General features: G+C 43.3%; 1 protein-coding gene across 2 annotated transcripts in view; it reads right to left on the reverse strand.

The window, feature by feature from the left end:
- The window catches only part of AFF1 (ALF transcription elongation factor 1), a 97281-nt gene that overhangs the window by 17516 nt on the left and 62572 nt on the right, over window positions 1-17193 (reverse strand). For both annotated transcript variants that reach the window (XM_010299036.2, XM_075751327.1), the window contains exons 4-11: window positions 15498-15542; window positions 12751-12837; window positions 11778-11814; window positions 11343-11394; window positions 6276-6330; window positions 6107-6144; window positions 4534-4690; window positions 938-1852 (exon numbers count right to left, since the gene is read on the reverse strand). In XM_010299036.2, coding sequence (XP_010297338.2) covers window positions 938-1852; window positions 4534-4690; window positions 6107-6144; window positions 6276-6330; window positions 11343-11394; window positions 11778-11814; window positions 12751-12837; window positions 15498-15542 — 1386 coding nt within the window. The remainder of the gene's footprint in view (window positions 1-937; window positions 1853-4533; window positions 4691-6106; window positions 6145-6275; window positions 6331-11342; window positions 11395-11777; window positions 11815-12750; window positions 12838-15497; window positions 15543-17193) is intronic.

Here is a 17193-nt window from a genome sequence, read left to right on the forward strand (position 1 = left end):
GATACATGCATCTTGTAAGCATTAGCATTGCTGCTAGCACCACAGCAGCTCCAGGGAAAATCAAAGAAGTTATATACGTACTTAACCAAGCACTGAGATCCAAAGCAAGGGCTAGTGATTGTTGTTACTATCAGTAAACCTGGTTCAGTTGAAAGTCTGCATTTATGGAAAAGCAAATGCATGGGACTGCTGCCATCACCCCTAGTAATAACACAGTTCACACCTGCAGAATTCATTTTTCTCTGTGTAAGCAAGCAATCACAGCTGTTTCATGGAAATACATTACTCCACACAGGAAAAGAGTACACAACTCAGACTGAGGTGGCATGGCTAAAGGCAGCAGAAGATGCATACATGCACAAAACTGAAAACCACAGACCGGGGGGCCTGGGTCAGTTCTCCCTCAGGCCAGCCCCATAAACTGCAGGCAAGGTGCTCTCCCACAAGAGACATTAAACGGATAGGAATGACTGACAGTCTGGGAAGTGCTTTAGGTACTGTGCTTCTTTTAAAGAGGTTGCAGAGGGAGCCCTGCACCACAGCCCTACAAAGCTCTGCTTGGGTTGAAAGCTGGAGAAGCCCACAAATGCTACCGGTGGGCTGGCCAGCCACATGCTGACACAGTCTGCTGCTGAAAGCTCCTCTGACATAGGAGGGCTGGGGTTTTGTTGTCTGAAAAAAATAGTATTTCAAGAAAACACAGCAAATTTTTTTAAAATGCGGAAGTATCTGTTAGCTTACAGGGCTTTTCATTTGCTCAGCAGGGGATATATGGACAGTTTTGATACATGTTGCCTTTAGAAGTTTGATAACACCTTTACAGGAGGAGCATATTGGGTCTACTCCCAACCTACGAAGCAGAAATTAACTCTCTGAATGGGTTTTTCAAACACCACCTTAGTCCGCGTACAAACCCACCTCTACCTCCACCTCTCACCTTCCTCTTTTGAGGAGAATTGTCAGGAGTGTCTGTGGTTTTCCTCTCCAAGTCCTGCTTCCTGGCACCGGGGAGTTCCTTGGCCTCTGCTCTCTTCTGGTGACTGCCTTTCTCAGGGGGCTGAGGGACTCTTGACAGGCGACGGAGATCTATTTTCACCATGAGGGATGGATGGGCAGGGGAGTCCCGCACTGGCAAGAGCGGCTTCTTCTCCCTGATAGGCAAAGGAAGTTTCTCCTTATGAAAATCCTCTCTGGCCACAACGGCAGGCCTGTGGTCACTAGTCCTGGTGGGGGTTGTGCCCTGGCCTTGAGGAAGGGGACTGAGAGCGAGATGTCCCTGTGCACTGCCAAGCAAAACTCTCGTGAGCTTGGGGTCCGAGAAGGGTTTGGCATTGGCCTGGTGAGTGCTCTTGTGCTTTCTGTTCTCAGGGGGCTCTTGCAGTGTCGGCTTCGGATCTCTTCTGTCACTGGATTTTGGCTTCTCTTTCATTTTGACTTTTGGCTTGTTTCCAGAAGACTGATCTCTCACCTCAAATAGACCAGGGCCCCTGTCCACCTTCAGGCCTCCCTTGGGCCTCTCAGGCACTGTGGCCTTGCCAGGCTGTTTGATACCCACAGTCTGCCTGGGCAAGGGCTCCTTGGTGCACATAGGAGACTTCTGGCAGTTGCGTTTGGTCGGAAGATGAGTGTCCTGAGGAGCCCCGGCTGCTCGGCCGGAGCTCTTGTGATGAGGCTCCCTGGGCTCGGAGTGCTGGTGGGAGGAATTGCTGCTGATGCCCTGCCCTTGCTCCTTGCCCTTCTCACATCCATCCCCATGGGTGATTTCACTGAGACTCTCTGTTGGCACTGCTGGTGGGTTCACCTTGGTTAGCCAGTTGTCGAGCTGCCACTTATTAGAAGTTGGTGGGTTAGGCTGCAGACAAAAAGAGAAAGGAACGATGCTTGTAGCCTTTATCCACTATTTCCATCCTACCACAGCTTACCAGAACCCAGTAAAATTTTCCCTTTTGTTGAAAGAGCTTGAAAGACCAGACAGATGAGACAGTGGGGATGTTCTAGCATGTGCACATCAACACTTACTTCAGAAACACAGACCTCATTTTTCACAGGATCAGTCAAATGTGTTGCACAGCACTCCTAGATCTCTGCTAGCTCTACCTGTCACTCAGTAAGAGACCAGTCTACATGAAAGCTTCACCTTAGTTTGCCACAAATCAACATCATTGCATAATCAGACAACATCTAAAATAAGCAGCAATTGTAAAAACAGATTAGGTACTGTCCTCACAATGCTTTTGGAAAGTGCACACAGCACTGCTTTCAAAACGGACGAGGAGCTGTGCCAGCTATCACATTTTACTGAAGTCTGACAGGTAGGCTGTCAGGCTCTGTGGTTTAACCAAAAGAAAACCATTCACCAAAAGAAATTGTACAGCTAGTACATCAAGCCCAGCCTCTTCTGAATCCTCTGCCTACAAAACCCAAAACTCGCTTCCCTCTGGGTCAAACAATGCATGAGCAACAACCAAGGTCTGCAGGCCTCTGGAATCATGGTCAGATAACATAACGTGGTTGCTACAAGCCCTGCCTAATCTAACAGTAGTCTGACAAATTAGGAGAAAAGCAAACCAAACTAACCCTAAAATAGACAACAGAAGCTGTAAATCTGGGACCCGTTCTGAAAATACTACGTATGTGTCAGCATCACTCAAATGTGTAGCTCTTCATCTGGGCATCATCAGAGCACAGTTACATTCCCGCCCTCACTGATTCTTCCCAGTCACAACTCTCATTTCTGAGAAAAGCCACAATTTTTCATCAAAAAGAGAAAGCCTAGTACATGAAAGGTTTTCCAAGACTAATGAATCCCTTCTGCCGTGATTTTCTTCTCTATCCAGGCTCAACTCACTGTAGAACATGTGGATAAACAAGAGATATCTTCAACTGTGTTTGTGTAAGTCAATCAAGAAACCTGGTTTAAAACAGTTTAGTTTTACCATGGGTTTGTAAGTATAATTAAATGACAAATTCCATTATACTTTTCAGATAACACAAATATGCTCTATTTTCATTAGAATTTTAACTTCTTAGCCACTGAAAAGTATTTTTTTGTCAAACACTAAAAAAAACCCCACCATGGCCAAAAGACAGTAAACTTTGGTTTAGAATGTAGGTAGCTATCAGAAAGTGGCATACTCTGATCCTTTTCTAGCACTTCTACCATTGGTTATCCTGTTTGTGATCTACACCATCATAAGGGTTTTCATTAGGTTTTCCAAACAGAAAGGATACTAAGAGATTTTTTTTTTTTTAAAAAAAAAGGGGAACTATTGCTATAGGTCATTAAGTCTGTGCTTTTGCATGTGAAGAAGTGACTATAAACAAATGGGCCATGTGCACTAACTTGCTTCTCAAGCACCATGGATGAACAGTTTGCTGAATAAAAAAGGCTAAAATGGTCAATGGCAGATAGCTAGGACTTCACTAGACTGAGAAAGATCTTACAATCTAATATTTTAAGAACAAACCAGGCAGGATTTGGTAAAAGAGGAGAAGTATAACAACTGTTTCCTTCCAAAGACACCCACATTGCAGGGGGCAAAGCCTATAACTAAACTGCTGGAGGGTAAAGTATATTAGATGTGAGATGAAAAGACATGCTCCTCAAAGCTTGTTTTCTGCCCATAAAATTCTCTCTGTTCATGTGCTTTTAAGGTAAAAGAAAAGAAAGCTAGGGCTGGGGGTGTGGGGGAGAAATAAATGACAAGACTTCGGGGCTTTGTGAGAGTAGCTCAAAACTGTCAGCGGATTGGTTTACATCGGCTGTGGTCTGTAAGATACAACCATGCACTTCCCACTGGCCTGAGAATGTTTTGCAAGCTGCAGACACTGTTCGAAACCATGGAACTTGAACACTTCTGCAGCAGATTTTTAAAAAATGCATGGTCCTAATTATGAAACTTTAAGGCACCAAGTTCTCATTGTTTGCTTTTCCCAATAAAAGCCTCAGAAATGCCAGTGCAGCACTATCTGAGCCAAATTCAACAGCAGCAAGTCTAAGCGCATTCCAGCCCTTCCTGCAGGTCTGATCACTTCAGCTGCACTCTGGGAGAAGCTGAATCTGTCACTCATGCACAGGAGCTGCGGGGAGGTGGCAGCTCCTCTTAATGTATCAGGAAATTGGCCTCACCCTGAAGCAGCCCATAGCCTCGGCACCCAGAAAAGCTGCATAGGCAGAGGTGGCCCCCAAACATTCCAGAGAAGCTGTGCTTCTCATCTGCACCTTGCTCGTGTCTCACCAGTGAAGGTACTAATTTCTCCAGGAATGCTAGACAATGATACCAAAGGAGAAGGGAGAACACTTCAAGGTTAAGGATGTAAAAGTCTAATTATGCTGTTACTAACGGTTATTTAAGTGACAAACTCTAGAAGGTAAGCAAAGGGAAAGAAAAGTCTGATGATGCAGCAAAGATGCCAAGGGGACACCTGAACGATGATGGTATTTCAGGTCTCCTGTCCTGACTGCATTCAGACAGCAGAGAGTCTGAGGCAAGAGGCTGTATTAAGCAGCCTCTATATTTTATTTGCATTCACCTCAGGTGCTGATGCTCTTGGAGGGTCGTTTGCTTCACTGTCACTGGAGTTGCTCTCCGTCTCTGAGTCTGAAGAGCTGTCTGAGTCACTGGTGCTCCCTGACTCCGGGCTGCTGGAATGTGCTGATGCCACACTCTTGGGCTGGGACTGTAGGGCACTGCAAGGCCACCATGAGATAAAATTAGAAAGCAGCATGGGTGAAGGTTACTTATTTATTATATTGACATGGCAGGATTCAAAAATAAAACTGAAACCCCATGTTTTGGCACTGAGAGGTAAGGGGAGAAGGCCAAAGGAATATATTGCCATACTCAAAAGATAAAGCATTGGAATAAAAAACCTCTGGAAATAACAAACCCAGTCAGACAAATACGTATGCAGGATGTCACTGCTACAATATGAAGCTGCGTTTAGCCAACCAAAGTTTAAAAAACTAATGAACAACTGAAACGGACAAGTGCTTTTGTGAAAGCCCCAACCCTCAGAAGAAAAATTTCCAATAAAGGCTAACAAGACAGAAACATATATTCCAGGATGATGTCTCTGTTTTGTATTCTCCCCCTTAAGTTTTCACTTCTTCATCTGTGTTACTTGGTCAAGATGCTGTAACTGTTTCATTAACAGCCATGTCAAGTAGCAGCATTTTTTGCAACACCCTCCCCTACTCAAAATTGTTTTCATCCAGCACTGACAAGGGGAGTGGATGGAACTGAGGGAGAGCCATGAGTTTTATGCACAGCTTCTTTTTGTTTTGAAGTGGGCTTACTTTTTTACTTTGAAAACCATTTCCCACATCAGTATCAACACATCTGTATGATTTTGAGGCAAGTTCCTTGCTGATCCAGACTGATATTGTGAGAACACACTATTTCAAGAGCTTGCAGAGGTACAGAACATGCCAAGAATTGGCATGCCCTTCTGCAAGTCTGACTCTGTAGACCATTACCCTGTGCTTGAAGAATACAGATACCAAGCCAAAAATGTATGTCAGTGCTCTCTTATAGGAAAAATTCTGGGCTTCTCCACCTTTCTTCCTCTCATGCTGGCATATGGCTGTTTGGTCTACCTTGAATATTGCTTCTGACTAACAATACATGGCAGGTACTGCTTACAATCAGCTGCCTTATCAGGAGGAGTTGAAACAGCCTCAATGAGTCTACCTAACCCTTTCCTGTTCTTCACCCACTCGGCTGTTTTGGGCTTTCTTCAGAACTAAAACTGGACTCACACCTTAGCCATCACTACTACAACTGAAAATCCCACTAGCTGCAGTGTGATCTGCATATACACTAGCGGAGGGGAAGAGGACAAAATAATGGTACAGTTGGGGAAATACAGTTCTGGTTCATAGGCAAAATTCAGCATGCCTGGATTATTCATTTCTAATTGGAGCTTTCCGTAAACCCCTACACAACCAAAGCCAATTTTCAACAGCAGCTTCAGGCTGCTAGAAACCAAAGCCTGTGTCTACAAGAGAAACCAGGAACCCTTACCCAAAACCCCCATATACAAAAAGTAGTTTTGTTTATCCTCCTTATTTGGTCTATCTAGTAGTTTGGGAACAAACCTGTACCTTAGAGGAGCAAGTGAAGAAGGTGGCTTTTCAACAACCTGTTTTGTTCACAAAAACAAAGAGGAGAGGGGAAGGAAAGGTTAGCTTAAGGAACTCAGAAGAATGCAACAAGTCGTGATGATTTAAAGGGATGTCTGTGTGCCTAGTGTATAAAACATCTAAAACTGACTTGGTCGTCACCACTCTCTTCACTATCACTGAGCTGCAGGTCGTCCTGGAGCGTTCTGAAAGACAACCAGAAGATAAATATCAGCCAAGGCAGACACATTTTCAAGCAGCAGACACTGAAAAAGACTCGGTTTGCGCTTGCCAAAACAAACCAACCTCCCACATCCTTTATGAACATTCAGCATGCTCAATCTGCTAAACCCTGTCATTACCTGAATGAATGATAAAATGATTACACACAACCTAGGCATTTTACTGTGCTTTCCAACTGATCTCAGGACTTTTTGCAATGGAGGTCAGTATCATTGGCTGCCATCTACAGACAACAAAGATGAGATTCTGTGAAGGAAATGCTTCTCAACAAAAGTTACCTACCACAGTAACACAGCCAAATGTTATCTAGCACACACTAACACAGCAGGGCGGGGTGGAAGAAGTTTGATCCTTGTACAGCAAGAGACTAGCACTCTATTAGCCTGCACTGGCTCCCCAAGGGGCAGAAAGCATCGTCTTTGCACCAGAAGCTCTGCACGTTCACGCTGCCTGCTCTCAGGGGCTGTGAATATTTCTTCTGTCACAGTGGTTCTTTTTTGCTGTTGAAGTCTATCACACATACATAAGTAAATGCCAAGGTCAAGCCTATCTCCTATTTCTTCTCTATAGAATGAACTTCATGCTCCTGCACACCTCAGTGGTAACCGTTAACATCGAGCCGTTCAGACACTCAAAGCAGTTTACAAGTGGGGAGGCACGCACTCTGTTTTACTATTGCTACAGTAGAGAACAGTCTGCCTGCAAATATCTCCGAAAGCATAACTTAGTCTTCTGCCTGCAGGTGGTAACTACTGCTTGCAATTTCAGAGCATTACTGAGGTCCTCAAAAGGCTGAAAGGGAAAGATTTGTGGGGAGGGACCCAAAGTTGTCCCAAATTGTTATCGCCCTCTTCAGCAATCATGCAAGCATCCCAAAAGGAGTTGGAAAACAGACAGGCAAAACTCTAGCTATTCTAAAGTACAGTGATTCAAATCTTGAAACTAGCTGGAGATCCAGAGAATTACAAAAGTGTCATTCTAAAAATGGGCCAAAAAGCTTGGGAACTTGACAGGGATTTTAATCAATCAGGTCAAAACTCTGTCAAAACCTTATTTCAAACTATGGCCTCTCTGTGAAAAACTTTTCTTATGCCCAAATAAGAAACCCCTCATGACAACACGTTTTACAGCAAGAAAACAAATATGAAAGATCCCCAGTGAACCACATCACCTTGGAAAAGTGAGGAGATAATTAGTGTTCCTGATGCTTGTTAGGAAAAGGAAAACTACACAAACCTTCACACTCTTTCAAGCCTTCATGTCAGATTATGAACAAAGCGAAAAAGATTTATGGCTCTGTGGGTCACTCTACTGACCCCGAGCACTTTGCTTTTATGAGTCTGTGACAACAGAGGAGTAAAAACCTTGAATAAAGAAGTGATTCCCTTATTTAAACGCTATCCCCACTAACTAGACAAATTATTTTACACTCATATCAAAGCATTTGACATGCATGGAAATACTTTCATTAAAATAGGACCACGTTTACTGCCAAAGCTGGCCAGAGTCTCACAACAAACAACAGTTCCACAAGCCAGAAGTAACGAATCAGCTCTTGTCCAGGGAGCAGGACAGCATGAAGGAACCTCAGAGGTCTCCTCTGCCTACCAGTATAGAGCCAGCCCCTCCTGCAAAGGTACTGACCCCACAGTCTCTGAGTATCTCTCTCACTGATGCAGAAAAGGCTCTTGGTGCCACAAGGGCTCTGTCCGATTACCCCCCCAAAGACCTATGCGCTTTCTTTGTTCAGGTGTTTTGACTTTGCCATTCCCTGTGACTATCCTTATTCCATCTCCCAGCCTCTGCTGCCTTATTTCCTCACACACCTTCTCAGTGGAAATCACCTCTTGCCTCTATCTTTTAGAGTAAACACTGAAGGGAAGCGCTATGAGACACCACCTTGGAAAACAAGGCCCCTGAATTTCCTACAGAAGGCAAACAGCACACAGTCTGCAACAGTCCTGCACACGTCAACTTCACATGTGGGCTAGAGCAGAAGCTCACTGCCAGTCCGCTGAGACACAAAAAGGAAAAAAGAAGAATAGCAACAATACAGCCACTCTCCACACTCCCGGGCAGCTTGGCCAAACGTCTACTGACATCTCAATGAATTATCTTATTTCCCCAATCCATTAGGGGAAGTAGTCCTTCAAAGGTGATAATGAACAAACTTCAAGTGATTATAAAAAGTTCTGAAAGTGTTCTTGTTTTTTGTTTTAAGAATTGTGAACTACAGATGCATTTCCTTTAGAGCTAAGAGGATAATGCAAGGAAACACTACCTAGATCATCTTTTAAATCTGATTTAACTGTTTGTGATAAAAAGGACTGCCTTTTTCACCTGAACTGCTGGTAAATAAAATACATCAGCATAAAAGAACATTGCAACTACTTAAGTTCAATTTAGGATCAAGGAAGAACACTAAACCTTTAAATGAGTCATACTTCTGCAAGGATAGACAAAGCCAGTTTCCCCAAAACAAGGTTTCAACAAATTGTTAAATAGCCTAGTTAAAGAAAATAAATCTGCTGTAATAATTTTAATGCTTTAATTAGCTCAGGAGTTAATAGATGCCAAGTTTTCATTTGCAGGACCTGTTCATTTGCAGCTTATACACATACCATCAATCTTCTTGTAAAAGCTATTTAAAAAGAGCTCTTTTAGTGAGAGCAGCAGCACTAAAATTAATATCACTTGCCAAACAACCCCACCAGCACAGGCTGGTCCCTCTCTGCCAACCAGGTTAAAAGACGCATCACCAAGAATGAGCTTGGCATCCCTCTTTTTAAAAGAAGGGCTACTTTCATTCCAGCGCAGCCAGGTGCTAACTTCAGGGCTGTACTCAAGAATGAAAGCCATCTGGGAAACCCTTGCATGCTCTGTAAAGCTGAATGCTTAATTTGGGCACACAGATGCACTGGGATTTCAACTTCTAATTAACCAGCACAAACGCTGTTTGTTTTCAGCCAGCTACACTTTGTAATGTGAGCTACTCCAGGCAGCTGAATTTTCAGACAGTCATGTGCACTTTGAACAGCAAAGAAAGCAAGCCCTGTTGTGCGAATGAAAACAAAAACAAAACAAAAAAGAAGGGATGCATCAGTTCAAGGGAAAGATGTAAAGGAAGTCCTTGGGCAAATCTTGCTTGATTCCACTTTGGACATAAACCTAGCCACTCTGTTCCTCCTGTTTCAACTGCTTTTGTTGACTGTGGGTACCCATGTCCCTGGTAGATGAGCGCTGTCTCTTAAGTGCCCGCAAGGATGCTGAGCAGAGAGGGGATGTTGGCTAAGGACAGAGCTATGTAGCGTGCCAAATTTACAATTCTGGACCTTTGGGCTAAGAAAGGAGTATTTTCAGATTCTTGTCTACAGTATATTCTCTTCTCTCTCTGCTACCTGGAAAATTGCCTAAAGTGCTAGAGGGATTTTTACAAGCAGCTGAGAAGAGTTGAAATAAAGATGATGGTTGTAGGGTAGCTGAGGAGGAAGGCAGAGCCTGGAGCAGTTGAAACTAGTGTTTTTAATAGTGTAATGAAAATTTCCAGAAATTGTTCAGGAGGAGCGATCTGGGGTGGAAGGAGGAGGAGCAAAATGGATTAAGGGAGTAGTTGACGACTCAGCCAGACTCTGTCCCACACTCCCAGCCAGTGAGGACTCCTCTGCATGATGCTGGAACAATATGAAAAGGGTTGGTTTACAGATCTTAAAGAGCTTGAGCGCAAAATTCTACAGTCTCAACCAAGATGGAGAGATGCTCTTCCTCTGACTTGTGACTAGCCTAGTTTTGTTGGGTTTTTTTGTTGGGTTTTTTTTTGCATTAAATTGTTCATGATAAAGAAAATGAAAACAAGTGGAGTAAGCTTTGTAGTCTGTAGTTTGCAGCCTTCCATGGAACAACATATCACGGAGTAACATGAGATCTTTATATTCAGCAATTGCCTTGCACACGGACCCCTTAGCCTTCCAGACGTGTAAATATTTCTATTTGTTACTCGGGGCTCAGAACTTATCTATTCTGCCATCTGGCCAGATTAATCCTGAACAACTAATGTCAGCCCACACAAAACTACTTTCAAGCAATTTCTACCATTAACCTAATTAATAGATAACCACTTTCACCTACAAGGACAGTTCAAAGTTATTTTATCCACCAACTTAAAATTTTCTATTGGAGCGATTCATTTATTAGTTGGCACTCCTTCCTAGCCTTGTACAACTTTGTAGTGATTATGCATAAACATACCACACTGAGACTCAAATTCTAAGAAGCTTTCTTGTGAGAGAACACATAACATGATAGGGAAAAGAAATATATAAATAAAAGTAGAAATATATAAATACTATTTAAAAAAGCTATGATCTTCACCCCACTTTACAACTAGCTAACATTATTAGAATATAAATTGAGGGTTTTAGAAAGTCTACATGAAGGTTTTACTTGTTTTAAATAAAAATAAAATTAGGACTACACATATTAGAAAACTTTTCCTTGGGCAACTGCAGAAAGTTATACCATATGATTGCTTTAAAATTTCACCCCTAGTTTTCAGTTTTCATAGCTGTAGATTTACTAGCCCTCACAGGCTTCAAAACGATATGCAGAATAGATCAGAATCAGTTTGTATCCCTTATAATTTACATCAGTTGAATGCATTATTAGTAATTTGAATAGCACTAAGTGTGACAAGATGTTAAGGAGCCACAGATTAAAAAAGCAAAAAAACCCTTCAGTCTGGTACATTAATAGTTGGGGTTTTTTTCCTTCAGTTTGGTTTTGTTTCTAACACAGTCATTATAATCATGAAACAGTAATGTTTCTGTTGGTGAAAATTCCCTGCACTGAAGGTTTCTGAGAAAAATCAGACTGATAAAGCTTTAATCTTTGGAATCATCAAGTAAGCCAAATTTTAATTAACTCCAGGTTCTTTTAAGTAACTGCGCAGTAGAGATGGGAACTGAGTCTGGTTACTTACGATATTCTTGGTTGAGAACTAGGCAACGTTTTTGAAGGTGCGTCATACTGTCCTGTAAATCAAAAATGAATTGGTTGGTTTTATTTGCCTTTACTTGTAGCGTATTTTACCCTATGATCTGTGAGCATCAGATTAGGAAGTCGCTTTCTTCCAGGATGTAATTGTTTGCCATTGAGATTATTCATCAATCCAAATGGGGTTTCCTAACGAAATACTGTTTGTTCTCTGCTGAACTGCTGCCTTAATTTCCAGGTAATGAATGTATACAATCTCTTATGCATTTTCTAATTTCATCATTGTTTCAACAAAGCACAGGAAATCGTGCTCCTTAATAAATGTAAGCATTTTATGTTCTCCCCAACATATAACACACACAACGCAAAACTATCTGTGAATACACACACAACAGTATGTTTTCTTTGAATTTCTACTTACTCTGATTCTGTGCTACAGATCCTACATGCTGCGATTCCTAGAAAGAAAGGATAAAGTGCAAATTGAGAATAAAATAAGCAAGCTCTCTCTTAATAGAATCACGGAATGGTTTGGGTTGGAAGGGACCTCAAAGATCATCTAGTTCCAACCCCCCCTAACATGGGCAGGGACACCCTCCACTAGACCAGGTTACCCAAAGCCCCATCCAACCTGGCCTTGAACACTTCCAGTGAGGGGGCATCCACAGCAACCTGTTCCAGTGCCTCACCACTCTCATCGTGAATAATACAATATCAATTATTTGTTTGCCACGTGTTACTTAATGAAATAAATACTTTGACTAACTTGTCAAAGTATGACTCTGGAGTGGCCAATAATCTAAGCTGGCCTGACGTAGCCTAGCATGGACAGAAATCATACGTGCTACTGCCACCAAAAATGTGTTGCTCACACATTAGTGGTATGTGCATTTTTGAAGAAATACTAAAAAAAAATTATAAGAGCTCCAAACACTTCTGTTTAACACAGTCAGCAAATATTTTTGTTGACAATAAAGAAATTTTTTTTTGTGCTACAGAGATATTTCTGAAAAGCAGTCACATTTGAAGCCCATGTTCATTGAAACATTATTCATTCATCCTCCCCTCTGCCCCAAATATCTTACAACTCTAAAAATACAAAGTTTGCTTAAAAGATAAAAAAGAGGAAAGATAATTATGCTACCATATAGCCCACTCAAAAACAATTACTGAGAAGCACAATCTGATCTAATTCTCAGTAAAATGATGCGTTGCAAGCAGCTGTTACACAACTCGAGATCCATTGTGCTTTAATTTATCTGACTACTAAAGATAATCTCTCCTAACAGCCTTTATCTATGAAAGGGGGACAAAAATCAGATGAAAACACATGCAAGAGCCGGAAAGCTCTCTTCTAATTTGTCAAAAGCCCTGGCAAAAAGAGTGTGTTTTACCTTTGTTGGGAACGGAAATTTGGAAGGCTCTGCAGTACTAGGCGTGTGAATAGCTGTCAGGGGAGGCGGCCATGAGTGGGTCATTTCCTGGAAAGAGATTGAGAGAAGCAGCTTACACTATTTTTGCTGATACACGCAGGTCAAGTTTTTGCTTAAGGGATTCACATGGATCTACCAAAAAAATCCTTCCTGACCTGATTGTAAACCCGAGAGACAGTACTGCAGCAGCCAGACCATGGTGAGGACTTGCTCCATTTCTGCAAGCATACTTACATTCACCAAGTTACAGCAATCTCAGTCAAGCTTGTAGAGAGTTAAGTACTTACTGTGTTTGCAGGATTAGGCCTCAGCCTTACAGCTATGGCAGTTAATAAAGGGAAAAGTAAATAAACCCCATATATGAGTAGTTCTGGGGGTTTTCAAAGCGCAGGACTTTCCCATTACGGAAGTTCTTATATCCCCTTACAGCAACAACACTCCAAAAGGCTTTCGTAACTTGAGGAGGTCAGCCAGAGAGCTCTGACTGCCAGCCATTCCCCATGCTATTCTGCCTGAAACATTGGCTTTTGCTCTGACCGACCAAGACATGTTTGACACAGAGCTCTGGGACGTGGTTTCAAACCAAAGAAAGAGACCGCCTGATGTGCTATGTCTTCAGGAATCCTTCTGCCTTGTTCCCCCTCTCACCCACTATCACTACCAGGTGCCAGCTTCTTGGGCTCAGCCAAGGTCCAAGTGAAAGCAGAAGACAAACACCACAGCCATGGGACAGGGCTCAGCAGGCAAGATCAACCTCCAACCTGCCTCTTCTGGCACCACAGCTGGCCCCAAATGAGTGTGCTAAAGCTTTGACTTGTACTGCAACAAACACACATGAAAAGCCTAGCACAGACAAGGATCTTTGTCTTGAACATAAGCCAAAATACTTTAATGAGGGCTAATCTAGACGAGGCCTTTGGGGAAGTTGGGGCTCAGAAATTCATAACCACCTTGTTGAAATCACACAAGACAGACTTTTCTCGCCTCCTGATCCTCCAGTTTTAAATCCTGAAAAGCATAACAGTTGCTCCAAGAAGTGAACTCATATGGCCTGCCACCCTCTCTGTCTTTCCAGCAATAGTAACCTCAGAATTTCCCCCCAAGCCCAACATCACCTCTGTATTCAAGGTGTGCACCCACCATCCCCTTCCAGAGTGGCTGTCATCACAACTGTTCCATGCCAATTTCCTGAAGAAAGCATAATGCAAAGTAATACAATACCTGCACTTAGCTCAGAAAGTTAGGAATTACGGTGATGTTGAACACATCTCAAGATGAGCATGCACCACATGCAGTTTGCTCACGGGCTTAAAAGAAATTAATGAGGAATGTGTCGGTGCAAAGTACATTTTTGTACTTGCAGCACCAAATAGACTGAGGTGTGAAAATCTCTACTGTGTCATAATTTACAAGTGCCATTTTTTCATCAAGACACAAATATGAAAGTTCAGTAGTGTCCCCAGTTTCCTTACGTATTAGGAATAACATGAAATGCAAAGATTTAAAGGGAATGAAACCACATTGCTACCTTTGGCTCTATAAGCAGGGATCAGTGCAATCTACGTGGGTTTCTGTGCAAGAACTAGAAGCAGCCTACAACTAATCTGGGTAACTGATCACGTTATTACCACCCTTGCCTTCTCCTTTCTCCCCTCCCTACTGTTGAGTTCATTGCTCACTTCACTCACTAGCTGTGAAATCTTTCAATAGCTGAATAAAACTCAGCTCAATATACTGCACTACACCTCTTCGTGTACTTGTACATGTATCCCTGTGGTTACTACAAAAATAGTGCTATGCATTGCTAGGAGGCAAAAAACCAGGATGTCTCATGAAACACTAAAGGATGCAGTACTTCCAGGCTGAGTACTTGTGCTGCAACACCAACCAGCACACAGCAGCTAGTGAGCACCTGTGCACAACTACTTTTCAGCTAAAACGCTGCCCCAACATGAGATTTTGAGAGCAATAAAGGCATCAGGATTTTGCAACCTAAAGCAACAGTGAGGGAAGTGAATCACTGAAACCAAACACCTCCATGAGGACTTCAGTGTCTCAGAATAGTATTTGACATGAAGGAACTGTCTTCTCAGTATCAGCATGACTGGCTGGCAGATCACAGTGCATTTTCACACTGTGCACAGTGAATGGGTGACACATACTGAGACCCAGCTACTGGGACCCTGTCCACTGCTCACAGAGCCAGCTCTGACACAAGGTTACAGTTTTACATTAGAGCTGGCTTAGCTCTGCAAGAACAGACTAGAATTACAGCAGAGGAGAAGCAGCCTGGCAGCAGTGCCACGGGCAGGCAGGTGGGAAGGACACAGGTGCATGCGCCCGTTCAGGGCCACGCTGCTGGGGCTGGCAGCATGGACAGGAGGCAGCACGTCCTGCACCTTTGGAGGAAGTGTGCTCACTAATGGCAACTCCCTGCCCTGACAGGCTGTTTCAGATGACTTGTCAGTTTTGCTCTTGGACTGCACCAGACTGTATTACACTTAAATACTGAAAGACTGGTCTTACAACTCCAGCTGTAGCCAAGGCTAACTTTTACCTTTACTTCTCCACAGCACACTCCAAAATGCACTTTTAGTGATTGCAACACCCACTGAGAGAACAGAAGCAGAGCAATATTTTTTCCCCACACACACTAACGCGTGCAAAATATTAGCAAACACAGAGATATATTATTTAAGAGCACCTACCTTCAAAATGTCTTCAATGGAGTGGACGTCACTAGGGAAGGCTTGCTACAACAAGAAAGAGGGAAGCAGCATGAGTTTATTTCATTTTTAACCAACTGACATAAGACAAACAGATGCGCTGATCAAACATTTGCTTACCAATGGTTCTATAAATTTCATGGAAGTCCACTAATAATAAAATGCTCGCAAGAATTAAAAGGCCCATCAGAAGGACAGTTAATAATGTACTTCTACAAAGCCTGCTGTTTACAAGTCTTTAGTAGAAGATATATTCTAAGAAAGATGAGAATGAAGAGAAGTGAAACAGAGCTCATTAAACAGTGGTGCTCGTTCACCTGACAGGATTCCCCTTGTTTCATGACTTGTGTTCTTCTACACACCCATGTGCACACAACAGAAAAAGAGGCCAGTGTAAAGCCCTAAGCTTGGAGAAGGCAAAGTAGAGGGGGTTTTTAAGCAGAGGAATCATGCACCAGGCCCTCGAATGCCAGCTCTTGGACTCATAGGAACATCAACTGCCATTAAAAAATAGAAAAGCAATAGAATTGTAACTTGTGCAGTTCAGAATAAAACCTTAAACATTCCACAGGGTAGGAGCAACGTGGGGATTTCTGGAAAAGCCTGGATCTGGATCCAGGGACTGTCCCTGTACCTCCCCCACCCGTTTTGCTAGAGCCCAGGCAGTTACCGCCACGTGCCCACCAGGCAGTGTCTAGGGCTCCCCAATGGAAGCACGGTGAGGACCTCTGAAGGGAGGCCAGCTCCCGGGTGGTGCCCTGGCACTCCACCAATGCCACCTGAAGGGGACTAGGAAACAGCTGCAGCAGTGCCTGCAGCTGCCTTCAACCAGGCTCACAAGCCCAGGCACGATGAAGCTCTGGGGAAGAGTACAAAGCAAAAGCAGTGCTAATATTTGCCAGTTATATAACAAACAGCAGACATTGCAGCTTGTGCAAACACATAAATCTGCTTTTAATGTATCAGCACAACCACTTAGCGGCTCCTGGCAGGAGCCCCTCTGCACACACGTGACACCATGCATTGGCAGCGTGGGCACTGTTGGGCAAGGCAGGGGCTGGGACAAGCACAGCGAATGCCTCCTGCTCTCCAGGCACGTGGGGATGAGGGTAACTGCACAGCCAGGGCGAGTGACAATGCCCCCTGACACAGCCTGCCTGCCCCAGGCCCGGGCTGCGTGTGGTGGGAGAGGATGCAGCATCAGTGCCCTCCTTCCAGTGCCACCAGCAGCACCAGTAACTTCTCATCTACTAGCAAGGATGTGTTTTGAAAGTACCTGTTATCTACCCATCCTTTCATAACTGATATCATGAAAGGAAACTGAAATGAAAAACAACCAAAGAGCTGAGTAGTTATAACAAGCAAAGTGCATCCAAGACCAGCTTCTTGCCTATAAACAGGACGTTCAATAGAAATGTCCAGTCATCAGCATAATGCTGAAAGGGAAAGGCAAGGAAGACATTCCTCATGTTAAAGGGCAGTGAGCTACAGTGCCTAATCAGAAGGATCTTCCCCAGAACAAGGTAAACAACAAAGCAAGCAAACACTTTAATAAAGTAAAAAAGCATCATCCTTAGCACTCTCACAGAAAGGTCACTCATCTGTTTCCCATATGCTGCACTATTTACATTGGAGGGAGAAGAGGAGATGAAGAATCTTTTTTCCCCTGCAACCTCAT

The sequence above is a fragment of the Balearica regulorum genome, chromosome 4 (assembly GCF_011004875.1).
Source record: "Balearica regulorum gibbericeps isolate bBalReg1 chromosome 4, bBalReg1.pri, whole genome shotgun sequence".
Lineage (NCBI taxonomy): Eukaryota > Metazoa > Chordata > Aves > Gruiformes > Gruidae > Balearica > Balearica regulorum.